Genomic DNA, 13,092 nt, shown 5'->3' with positions numbered 1-13,092 from the left:
ACAAGACTAACTGTAGTGGGCTAAAGCAAGGAGATGCACTATCACCTTTACTTTTTAACTTTGCTCTAGAGTATGCCATTAGGAAAGTCCAGGATAACAGAGAGGATTTGGAATTGAACGGGTTACATCAGCTGCTTGTCTATGCGGATGACGTGAATATGTTAGGAGAAAATCCACAAACGATTAGAGAAAATACGGGGATTTTACTTGAAGCAAGTAAAGCGATCGGTTTGGAAGTAAATCCCGAAAAGACAAAGTATATGATTATGTCTCGTGACGAGAATATTGTACGAAATGGAAATATAAAAATTGGAAATTTATCCTTTGAAGAGGTGGAAAAATTCAAATACCTGGGAGCAACAGTAACAAATATAAATGATACTAGGGAGGAAATTAAACACACAATAAATATGGAAAATGCCTGTTATTATTCGGCTGAGAAGCTTTTATCATCCAGTCTGCTGCCAAAAAATCTGAAAGTTAGAATTTATAAAACAGTTATATTACCGGTTATTCTTTATGGTTGTGAAATTTGGACTCTCACTTTGAGAGAGGAACATAGGTTAAGGGTGTTTGAGAATAAGGTGCTTAGGAAAATATTTGGGGCTAAGGGGGATGAAGTTACAGGAGTATGGAGAAAGTTACACAACACAGAACTGCACGCATTGTACTCTTCACTTGACATAATTAGGAATATTAAATCCAGATGTTTGAGATGGGCAGGGCATGTAGCACATATGAGCGGATCCAGAAATGCATATAGAGTGTTAGTTGGGAGGCCGGAGGGGAAAAACCTTTGGGGAGGCCGAGACGTAGGTGGGAAGATAATATTAAAATGGATTTGAGGGAGGTGGGATATAATGATAGAGACTGGATTAATCTTGCTCAGGAAGGGACCAATGGCGGGCTTATGTGAGAGTGGCAATGAACCTCCGGGTTCCTTAAAAGCCAGTAAGTAAGTATTATTATTATTAAAAACAAATAAGTGTGTCGCAATATTGTGGGCATTCAGTAAAGTGTGTCGTCAGTCACTGCATTAACCTGTTTCTTCATTCCACTTTTATTATCTTATATACAGGACATAAGCTTTGAAATGTCTTAATTTCGCTGAACTCCTTTACCTAAGTAATTATTTATTTTCTAGTTTTAATACACGCCCATACACTTCCAGGAAACATACAGGTAGGGGTTATTACATTAATATAAAACCCACCTCAAAAAATTTTCTGGCCTGTTCCACTTTATCCCAATACTGTTCTGTGACTCGTGCATTTCTTCTTGCCTCATCCAATTCTTCCTTTGCCTCAGTAACGGCAGTCATTATTCTTTCAACATTCCTATTTGCCTTTTCCAAAATCTCACCAGAGACATTATCTAATCCTCCTTTCAGTATGTTCTTCATCTTCTCAATGTTTTGTCTGAAATAAGAATTCCCAAGCCATTACTCAATCAATCAATGCAGAGTCTTTTACCATCACCATCAAAATCTCAAACATCTACAATTTTATTAATTCTACAAAATTTATGATCAAAGTGCAGAAGGTTACAATACTCTATTCGATTTCAAATGACACCTAACTGCTTCTTACAATGTCAGAGGAGTGATAGGTTCAAATTTCTGGTTGAACCACTAAGACTCAGGTACAGAATGGTAAATGTGGAAAGAAGGGAAGGGAAGCCAATAAGGAAAGATGCCCAGAAGTACAAAATAACAGCATTCATACAGTCCTCTCTGTAGATTGAAAACTCAAAAAAGTTTCATATCCATTGTTCAAGAATTAAAACAGAAAATCAATATCCCGAATTTAAAAGAAAACTTACAAATTAAACCAAACCCTTTAACTCTATTAAATATGGAATATAATCTAAATTTAACAAAAGAAGTACTGAAATCAGAAGTAAACACTGAAATACTAAAACAATTGTCTTTAGAGACAATTAATATTAGATACCCTCCACAAAACTGGCTTCATTTATACACTGACGGATCCTTGATCTCCAGAGAACAAGGTGCCGGTGCAGATGTTACGTGCTGTCTCTTCTCACTTTATAGATCTCTTGGAAATGGAACAAGTAGTTTCGATGGAGAAATCAATGCAATAGGTGAAAGTCTCAGGAACCTTCTATGCCACATCAGTAAATTTAAAAATGCAGTTATATTGTCAGACTCCAAAGCAGCTATTCTATCAATCGTCTCTAAACACACACCTTCATCTCAAACAGCAGAAATAACTAAAATGCTCTCTCAATTAATATCACTCAATAAAAGAATTGTATTCCAATGGATACCATCCCACTGTGGAATCCTGGAAAACGAGAATGTGGATGCTTTAGCAAAGAAGGGCAGCACTGCTACTTACAGACCTGTTACTAAATCTACGTATTACTCTGTGAAGAGATTTATTAAATCTACATACTTAGACTTCAACAAACAAAATTTGATAACACAATCCCATGGGAAAAAATGGAACTCTCTGCATCAAAATCCACAGTTAATTCCCGATTTACCACGAAAATCGTCTGTAGCTGCATTTAGATTGGCAACAGGCCATGATTGTTTGGCCAAACACCTGCATAGAATTGGAATATATCAGTCCCCTAACTGTCCATTGTGCAACTCAAACCAAGAAATGGATTCGGAACACCTCAAAATCTGTGCTTCAGTGGCTGGTCATGATAATATCTTTGAAAAATATTGGAGTGCAAGAGGTCAAATGACTTTATTGTCAAACGCCTGGCATTAGAAAACAACAACAACAAAATAACAGCATTTCCAGCATAATGAAAACAACCATGTGACATTGTCACACCATGATGTTTGGATATACATTTTAAAAATTATTTTGAAGAAATAACAAATAATTAGTTACCATACTGTTTAATAAGCACTAGAGAATGTTAAGTCAAAATATAAAAATTATATGCGATATATTGGAAAAATATAAATATACAGTAAAGTAATATATTCAGAAACAGAATTTTGGATACTTAGTCTAATCAACAGGTTTGGGTCCCAAGTAGTTCAGGTTATCGAGGTTTTATAATAATAATAATAATAATAATAATAATAATAATAATAATAATAATAATAATAATAATAATAATATAATAATAATAATAATAATAATAGTAGTAGTAGCAGTAGTAGTAGTAGTAGTAGTAGTAGTAGTAGTAGTAATAATAACAATCATCAGATTTTTGTTATATTAGTTCAATTGGAAAATAAATTTAACTCACAATTAAAAATAAGAACTTTTGATTTAAAACCTCCGTCACTTTTAATTGGAGTAAGTTTTCACGTTACAATATGATACAGAAATCATTATATTGCACAAGTAATAAAGATTACATCTGGTTTTTCTACAGATGTAACAAAGTTAATAAAATTATACATAGCCAAAATTGTAATGTTTCCATTAAAGAAATTATTCCAAGTATAACACTTACAGAGCTTCTTTTGCATTTTTTTCAGCCTTTACTACAGCTTCATCTTTCCTTTCAATTAGTTTCTTTAATTTTTCCCAAACATCCGGATCCAAATTCTGCACTGAACTGTCAATGATAGCATAGATATTTTTGCTGTAATCTGAAAAATAATATAATTGCATCTTTAATAAAATATTTTAAATAGATTACAAATCAAATATCTTCAAATAGAAGACACTCTATTTTTTCATTACACAATTTAAAACTTGTTATACAAAATGTAGCTTTTGACCTTGCTGCCTGTTAGTCTATCTGTTTACAGCATTTCTTTCACTTGAGAGGATTTTAGAAATGGACTATCTCCAGTGAAGAAACAGACTTCATCAAAATCTTACCTCAAAACTCCCGAGCAGTAGCAACAGAAATACCATGTACAGAAGAACCCTGATTTTATGTGACCTCCCTTTAACGTTTTTCTGCATTTAGTGATGAAATTTCAAGTGTGTGTGTGTGTGTGTGTGTGTCTAACGCCTACCCACTTCATTTTGCGTGATTCGGGTTCAGCATACTGCGGATAGATGGCAGGACTGTGACCCATTTTCAAACTGCACACCACTTCGGCGGGCCACATTATGCATGGAAAGTCAGATATCGATTTCTTGTTATTCATGATAATAAGTAGGTCTTCGCAAATATTCTGTACTAACAATTTTGATGTGTGAAATGATATCTCCTTGTTGCATTTTTCAGCCTTTCTTGCCAGACAATCTGCTTTCCCATTTCCTTCCAAAAGCCATCTATTGTGTAGTAGATGTGTTTCTGGAGAGACTGGAGTAGTTTGATGGAGTGATGAATTCCTTTTACTCTTTTGCAAGTGGAAGTAGGTGATTTGGAAATTGCTGAAGATGACTGCATTTTTTTTTTTTAATTTAATGTGATGGAAGAGTAGTTTTAGTGCTCTATTGATTGCCCTCCATCTCGCCATCAAAATGGGTTCGTCTTCATCCAAGTGGTATGTAGAAAGAAAAAAGTTTACTTGATATTCCTACACAATGTTGGGGTTTGATTTCATGAGAGAACTATCTGTATAGCAAGTTCTTATGGAGGTCTGAAGAAAAAACACGTAAGAAAAACGTATAACTGAATTGGCATTTAATAACATCTGAAATAGCTTTAATTTAATAAAATATAATTTTACAAAAAAAAAAAAAAAAAGAGAGAGAGAGAGAGAGAGAGAGAAGAAGAAGAAGTCGGTTATTTTTTACTGCTGGCTTTTATTTGCTCCTAAAAATTAAACCATACCTTCAAACTGCGATAATTGGTCAATACTTTGTTCAGTTACATCAAAATATTTTCAGTTCGGTGGAGTATTAGAGTAGTTGCATTTAGTGTGATCACAGCTTTGGTGGCAGATCCTCACTACTTAAAATGTTTCAAATTTTCTTCAACATGACAAACCATCAAGTAGGACTTTGCAAAAGAGCAAAAGGGTATCTGTCGGATACAGGGGGGAGAGCCATTAATCCTTCCCATTGAAGGCTTTAAGGAGCCAACCTGGACAAATACCCAATGTCCCATCCCTACCTTCCCGTGGTGCAGCTGTTAGTAAGCATAATTTTACAAGCTGAACCAAAGGGAGGGGCTACTCATCAATTAGCACTGGTCAGCTTGATGAGTTAATGACTGAATTTGGCATAATTTTCCTCTAACCAATACCTAATTCCCTCTTTACCCTTTCCTATCCAGTCCTCTGACTGAACTCTTACTTTCTTCGACCCTGACGGCATTAGAGCATTCGAGGCCTAGGGGTTCATTTCCCTTTCCTTCCTCCTCTTTCTACTTTTCTGTTCCTAGTGCTGACCTGCTATGGCACTAAAATCGTCCTCCAGTGGCTTAAGGAGGGAAGCTGGTGATCAACAAGATCTCCCAGCTAGGTCCAATGGACCCGTCGACCAACAGCAGGTGTGGTCCTCTAGACATTCTGGGGATTGTGTGTGAATGAAGTAGCCACCAAAACGTTAAAATATGGTGTTCATTTAAATCGGCTACAACTTGCCATTTTTCACTCCAATATGAAATGAGTACCATTAAGGTAAAATTATCCGGAGGTAAAATAGTCCCCCAATCGGATCTCCGGGCGGGGACTACTTTAATGGTACAGAATCAACTAAACATCTTACAATGGAATGCTGGTAGTATAATTCAAGAAATGGATTCGGAACATCTCAAAATCTGTGCTTCAGTGGCTGGTCATGATAATATCTTTGAAAAATATTGGAGTGCAAGAGGTCAAATGACTTCATTGTCAAATGCCTGGCATTAGAAAACAACAACAACATATATATATATATTAATATATAATAACAACATTAATAATTGTAGCTATTATAATGGTGGGGGGAGGGGGGAGAAGAAAAAAAATTAAAATCATTACCTAATATGTTCCTCAGAATAAACAAGAAAAAATGTGCACTTCTCCTAGAATGTGATTAAAAAATAAAGATCAACAAGGCAAACCCACCTTAATTGTGTAGTCAGGCTATTTCAGAGGCATGTTGAAGCAACTCCTTACCACGTGCTTCATTAATTTAAACATAACTAACCTTTTATTGCATTTGTAGCATCACCATATGCTGCTACAGTTGCTATTGCTAACGTTGATATTTTACTCTCAAGATCAGCTAGGTTTTTCGGGTGTGTTTCCGGAAGTTTTTTTAGTTCTTTCTCCTCTGGTGCAGGCTTGTCGATTTGGGCCACTGAAATTGAAAGATACAATAATTCACAATACTAAAAACGTAAGCACTCATTTTCAAAATATTACGCTTGTTTATTAAACAGTTTATCTCTAGATTAAGGAATAATATGAAGACAAGAAAAGAAAGAAATAAAGAAAGAAAGAAGGCAACAACTGGATAATACGCACAGTAGAGCAATGTCGATAATCGACGTTACTCGTTGGCCACTAGTCATCAGGCCATACTGAGCCGGGTCAAACAAAAGACAATCGGAATGGTGGTAGTAAAATTCGCGGCTATATTCTTAAATAAATCACTCCATTAGTCAAGTACAAGATTTATGCAGTACAACGACGATGTTTTGAATGCACTAAAAGAAAATGCATGTGTAATAAGATTTTGAAGTAGGTTATGACAACGAAATAAAGGGAAAAAGGGTGTGTTTCATGGAATATCATTTAAATAATAGAAAGTAAATTTCCGGTTAATATTTGCCAAAGTGTTAAGTACGTAATTATGACCGCAGTGCAGTTTTATTTGTGGTCTAGAAAAAATACCTAGCCTTTTACGAAAAAAAACTTTTAGGGACCATGAAATTATTCACCGCTTTAATTATATTATTGTTTATCAATATTACGAAACAAAAACTGTCATAAAGGCCATGACCAACTAGAAACATCGATACCGAAGGGATAAACCCATTCGGCCATGATGAAATAAAAGAAAATGCGAGAGAGATTTTAGTTCGAGATAAAATGGACACACAATTTTGATGACCATAGTGTTAGTAATTGGAGATTGCTTGTAAGATCTGTCTTAATATTCTATGTAGAAATGTCGTCCAAACAAATTGGTGGTCCAGGGAAAATTGTTGAAATAGATGAGAGTAACAGTGGTGCTATCTCTCAGTAATGTTCGGAACAAAGGGGGTAGAGAGAAAAAAAAAACAAATTTCTCCTTCTAACGACACCACAGACCAAAGTCATGTTCTTATGTTGGCAACATTGTGTGTTTAGTTAAATTTGGTCATAACCGTAACAGCACGGTTCAAAGCTACCGTGCTAATTCTCCAGTTTAGCGGAAAGAAGAAAAGAATAAAGACAAGGGAAGAAAGAAAGAATAAAGAAGAGAGGCGGAAAAAAGAAAAAAAAAACAATCAAAACTTATGAAAATGAAAGGAATAAATAAATTACAGAAGGAGAGAAAGAAGAAAGGGAGAAAGAATAAAAGCAAAAGGAATAAACATATAAACAAAAACGACAGAGTATCAACAGTTTAGTCAGTTTAATTTATACAGCTTGCTCAAAACTCACTTATCAATAAAGCATGCAGGCAAAGAAAGGCTCAGTTAAGAAATATCAAAGACATCAAAGCAAGCACTTATAATAATTTTATACACACAGACATACATATACAGCTATCTGTCCTATATGATGACTCTGTGTAAATTGGTATAGGATAGACCAGGGTAATTGTAAACACTTTTCACGGATTTCAAATATATTTCAACATCACACAACCCTCAGTAACAGTAAGCATGCAAAGAAACATTGTGTTATTTTTAGATCTTTCTTTTCCCTGAAAATGGGTTTAAAATAATAAGGTTGACTTTTTTTTCATCCTTTAATTGCTAGTTTACATTTACCCCTTTCAGAGGGGAGTAACTGTAAACACCAATTTTCGCACAGCCTATCAGACACTGAACATTTTTGGTTCTGTTTCAGAAGCAAGAACTGCACTCCTTCCAACTCCAATTTTGGTCACTAGTACATTTCGTCCCTTTAACCTATGATATATGATGATACAGGAAATCAGTACCTCTCCTGAGCTTCAACGACAACTGTAATTACTATTTTTCACATCTGTGACAACCCTCTCTAAATCCTCTACAGTGTAGTTCGGTGGGAGTCTCTTTCTAATATAATTTATTGGCATTTTGATTACTGAAAAGTACGAAATGTAACCATAGTAAAACATGTTTACAATTACCCCCAAGCAATTCAAACTATGGCGCAAATGTAAACACGTCATAATTTAATGAACTGAGGTTATGGGAGATCTCAAAACCATTGTAATAAATGTTAACTACTATGCATTACTTATAAAAAAACATATTCTTAAAAAAATAGCACTGTACATTTACTTACAATGCCAAAAATGAAGGTGAAGCAAAATTCTTTCTCAACTTTTTTTTTGTAGTCTCTTACAAAACATTCGTTCACAACTAAGCAGTTACTCCTATTTGGTGCCAAACTGCTTTGTAGCTTAGCCAACATGTTAATTTAAATATTCCCCCGAATTAAAATTTTTATATTGATAGTTCTGTATTTCTCACAGCATTTGTTTATAATTATCTCCTGTTTACAATTACCCTCACCTACCCTACACAGTTGGCTTAATATGGGTGAATGACGAACAGTCAAGTTCCAGCCATTAGTAAACAATAATTTCTGTTCTACAAACTTTTATGGATTCTTCTAAGCATTGCATTATACAAATAAAGCATCCAAATATATGTATACAGCACAAATTTTATACCTAATCTTACCAAGTTCAGGATCATCATTCTTTCCTTTATCTGGAAAAACTCGGATTTCTTTCCATGCTTTCTCAGGACATTCAGACTGATCAGCAATTTCAGTAAACACAGGTCTTGGTGCTAAACGTCATGGACACAGAGCAATACACATGCTGAACATACATCCACCACATCCAAAGCAAAGTTAATAACAACATGCAACATTAATATTACTGTTAAGGTCTGCAAATACAACAGATCAAAACCCATACAATAGTTGCGAAATGTTCAGTTCTTTTATATCTTGAGTTGCTGAAAAAGATATAAAAAAGTTCAGAGGGAGTTCAAGTAGATATGTATCACCGTATTAATAATTATGAACACACTATAACCATTTAAAGATATTTGTGAACAAGTTTTGACCTAAAAATAGAGTGTCCAGCACAGCTGGTCTCCTATCTTCTCTAAATTAATGGTAGGCAGGAGGCATTCGTGCAGAAGTTGCAGTCTTCCAGCTTTTTACTTCATGCACCTACAGTCGAGCCGTTCTTATTTCCGGCATAGCCACGCCTTCTCGACTTTTGGCGCGACGAAGGTAGGCAATAGCGGTGTTGCTAAATCTCTGTCAAGCCAATAGAGAACGAACGCAGTTCTAATAGCTGGTTGTCGAACAATCAGTCGGTAGTGCAGTGTTATTGTTGTTAGTGCTGTGTTATCGCTAAGTTTTGAGCATCATAATGCCGCGGAGGAGTCGGAAGACCAGCAATTCGCGAAGCAGAGAAATGATTCTTAGCGTTAGAGATTATTTCGAAAATGAACGTGAAAATAAGGGTAGTTTATTGCCTTTAATGCAAGTGGTGCAAAGAACAGCTGATGCGTGTGGTGTGAACAAGTGTACGGTTTTTCAAATAACGACAGAGACGTACGGACAATCCGGCAAAGAAGAAAATAAACGGAGAACTATGGTGGCAGCGGGAATCAACAATGATTGTAGCGATCTAGGCGTAGCACTTCTAAATTGAACAATACCGGTAGGCAAGGTTCTTTGTGTAATTTTTTTATGTAGCAATAACTTATCATGACAAAATTTCTAATACTAACATATTTTACTTAATTTACAGGTTGTGTGGTTTTAGTTATTCATTCACATAAAAAAATTGTTTATTTATTATATTTTACAGCTTTCTCCCATTTTAGTAATTTCCAATATTGTTTCTGTATTTACGAAAATCGTTATTTCAAATGGTCGGAAAAACCAATTATAGCACAACATGGTAAGTCTTCTGTGTCCTGGGATGCTGGTATCAACAATAACAATAATATATAATATTATGTATTCACATATTACTAATTATTTATCGTAGGAAATAATTTTTATTTCGATGTTTAAGACTAGACATGTGCTAAAACTTCGTTAAGAGTACAAGGGTAGACTTGACAACACAGTAACATCCACCGTGAGCGGGAAGCGGTATGTCGTCTGCATAACCTTGACGACAACCACTGCCAGCGAAGCAGCGTGTCAGCTGACCAGAAACTGTCGTGTGATTTGCTGCCGGAAATAAGAACGGCTCGACTGTATCTTTCTACTACCAGTGTCTCCATCAAGTAGCTGCAGTAAAAGAGATATTGCTTCTTTTCTCACCAGTAGTCAATGAAAGTTCAATGATTTCCCCCAAGTGAATAATATTAAGAGACGTATCATTTTCAGTAAGGCTCTACTTTAAGGAATGAAGCAATACCTCACTTCCTCTAATACTTACACATAAGAAAAATATATTCTTTAATATACTATAGCATTAATTCTACTCTCTTTCCAGCTAAAGATTGAAGTAAATGTAAATAAATACACGTGGCTTAATGGTTCCTGATTGGCTATTGGACGCACAACGCCTCCAAACTCATGCTTATCATCTTCTTCCTCACATTAAAATAGTTCCTTCTAAAATAATAAAATGTATAATACGAGTGAATTAAACATGCTTATAAGAACACTTTCGTACGATTTAAACAACATGTTTATATTAGTACTTTCAGACAATGCGTGTTAAATCATTGTAACGTGTATTATGGCAACGCGCATGCGTAATAGGCATTAAATCCCTCCCAAGGTGACTTGCAGTTTCACAGAGCACATCAGCACAGCTGGTATAACACAGTGCGAGATTCAGTGTTGCCAATCTCAAATAAATTTCTGTAGAATTAAAGAAATTCTCCACTCTTCAAAGAATAACATTTAATCACGAATCTACAGAAAAAGAAAATCCACTATTCCCAGTAGAGAAATAATAAATATTAACCCTCTGTGAGCATTTTACGGGTTAGTTCAATGAATGTGTTGAAATGTCTGCAATATATCAGACGGTGGCTGCCCTGCGTGCTCACTTGCCGAAAATAATGCACCCTGGTGGCTGCTTTGGTAGCTAGCTTGCGATTGTGGAGTAATACATTTCGGTTTTGTTTACGTCTACTTCAATCTTTAGTTGGAAATAGAGTAAATATAAATAATGTAGGAAGGAAAAAAAAAAAAAGTAAACTAAACGTATCTCGAACTAAGGATATCTACAATAAGAGTTTCATATCAACACATTAAGTTACCACAACCACTTGACAAATGTACAGGGAAAGTAAGTACACGGAGTGAACCATAAGTCTTTCTTCTTCTTTCCTTTGCAGTTCTGGGCAACCAATGTCCATTCTGAGACTACAAAATCTGATCAGCGAAATGGTCTTCCTATGTTTTGGATTCCTTTTGAATTATAATTTAATATTTTCCTAGATAAGCGGTTAACTGGTATCCTCTGAATGTGATGGCTCCATCTGAACTGGTATTTTTTTTATTTCTATTACCATTTTTTTCGACATGCTATTTTTCTCTTATTTTCTTACTTCTAAGTAATGTCATTAATTTCAGGGGGTTATTCTTGAGATATTTCAAACAAAAAAGTTTAATATAATTTTGCTCATTTTTGCTTGAGATAAAAATTGTTTTATATGAAACATTTCATACAGTGTTTTGGAAAAGCCATTGATTTAATTCCCAATATGGTCAGTCAATTTAAGAGAGCAGAGTATTATAATAAATTATTAAAAAATTTTAGCTTTATCATTTATTTACTTTCTTAATGGTTCAACTATTTTTTCAGTGTTAATCAGCAGCTATGATGTGAAGAATGTTAGTACCAAAATTTAGTATTTGCCTGGCATCGTTCCAACAAAGTATGGAGCAACACTTTACAAATAAATCTGCTTATAATACAACTCATTAAAACTGTGTTTCAAAAAAGCTTCTTTAATGCTTTCTTACTCAACATTTTTTTTTTTTGTTTTTGACTAACGAAGTTGTATCAACAGGAACAAAGGTTAAGGATATTCAATAATAAGGTGCTTAAGAAAATATTTGGGGCTAAGAGAGATTAAGTTACAGGAAAATGGAAAATGAATCATTTTGAGGGAAAAATTGTTCCGGGGCCGGGTATCGAACCCGAGACCTTTGGTTTAACGTACCAACGCTCTACCAACTGAGCTACCCGGGAACTCTACCAGACACCAATCCAATTTTTCCTTCTATATCCACAGACCTCAAAGTGGGCTGACAGCTGTCAAGCAACCAAAGTTGAGTGCACACTAACTCTGTGTGACTTAAATTGTGGCTTTCTGTTAACGAACAGTGACGTGTATTATGCGAATCAAGCTTTCAGGTATAACTCCCTGTAAAGTTGATTTGAATAATTTTGAGGGAAAAATTGTTCCGGGGCCGGGAAAAATTGGATCGGTGTCTGGTAGAATTCCGTGGCAAGCTCTTCTTGTGTTTACTCTACTAAGTACTCTACTAAGTACGTATCAACTACTAGATTATTTTGCGTCGATGGAATTGGTGATAATGCGACAGTATTTGGAGAGATGAGGCAGAGGATTCGCCTTACAATTGCATAAAATCTCAGAAAAAAAGCATTTATTATTTACAAGTGACACTTCTTTCATCAAAAATATTACTATCAGTAACTAATCTCTCATATATTTTTTCTTGTAAATGAAAGGGAGATGATACGTATGTTATTATAATTTTAAGAATTTATTTACAATTTAAGTATGTGGCTCAGTATCAGTAGTCAAACTGATGATTTGCTGTGAATTTAGGGAAAAATAATTTCAATTTTGAACAGGATGCATAACATCAAAACACACTTCATCTAGAAGAAAAGTACTGTAGTCTCTACTGGGCATCAATTATTAACTATACTAACTACAGTGCATTTTTATTCATGACTCCATAAAAATTCTAAAAATGTTTAATTTCTTTTGTCTGGGACGTAAATAAATTAATGAATTATGAAGCACTTGTAACTAGTACCTAGAAACCAACAACGTATTTATTAATGAAATATAGGACTTTTATATTATTTTTGGAAC

General features: G+C 34.8%; 2 protein-coding genes across 4 annotated transcripts in view; one reads left to right on the top strand and one right to left on the bottom strand.

Annotated features, from left to right (window-relative positions):
- Positions 1–13,092, top strand: part of LOC138708965 (uncharacterized) — a 267,711-nt gene that overhangs the window by 45,645 nt on the left and 208,974 nt on the right. The window lies entirely within an intron of this gene.
- Mitofilin (inner membrane mitochondrial protein mitofilin) overlaps positions 1–13,092 on the bottom strand; it is a 51,068-nt gene that overhangs the window by 25,207 nt on the left and 12,769 nt on the right. Inside the window, exons 5-7 of the mRNA XM_069839368.1 lie at positions 6,030–6,182; positions 3,448–3,586; positions 1,214–1,418 (exon numbers count right to left, since the gene is read on the bottom strand). Of these exons, the coding sequence (XP_069695469.1) occupies positions 1,214–1,418; positions 3,448–3,586; positions 6,030–6,182 (497 nt within the window). The remainder of the gene's footprint in view (positions 1–1,213; positions 1,419–3,447; positions 3,587–6,029; positions 6,183–13,092) is intronic.

Source organism: Periplaneta americana, chromosome 11 (genome assembly GCF_040183065.1).
Source record: "Periplaneta americana isolate PAMFEO1 chromosome 11, P.americana_PAMFEO1_priV1, whole genome shotgun sequence".
NCBI lineage: Eukaryota > Metazoa > Arthropoda > Insecta > Blattodea > Blattidae > Periplaneta > Periplaneta americana.
Note: the sequence above shows the minus strand (reverse complement) of the source record. Positions and strands in the feature narration are given on the sequence as shown.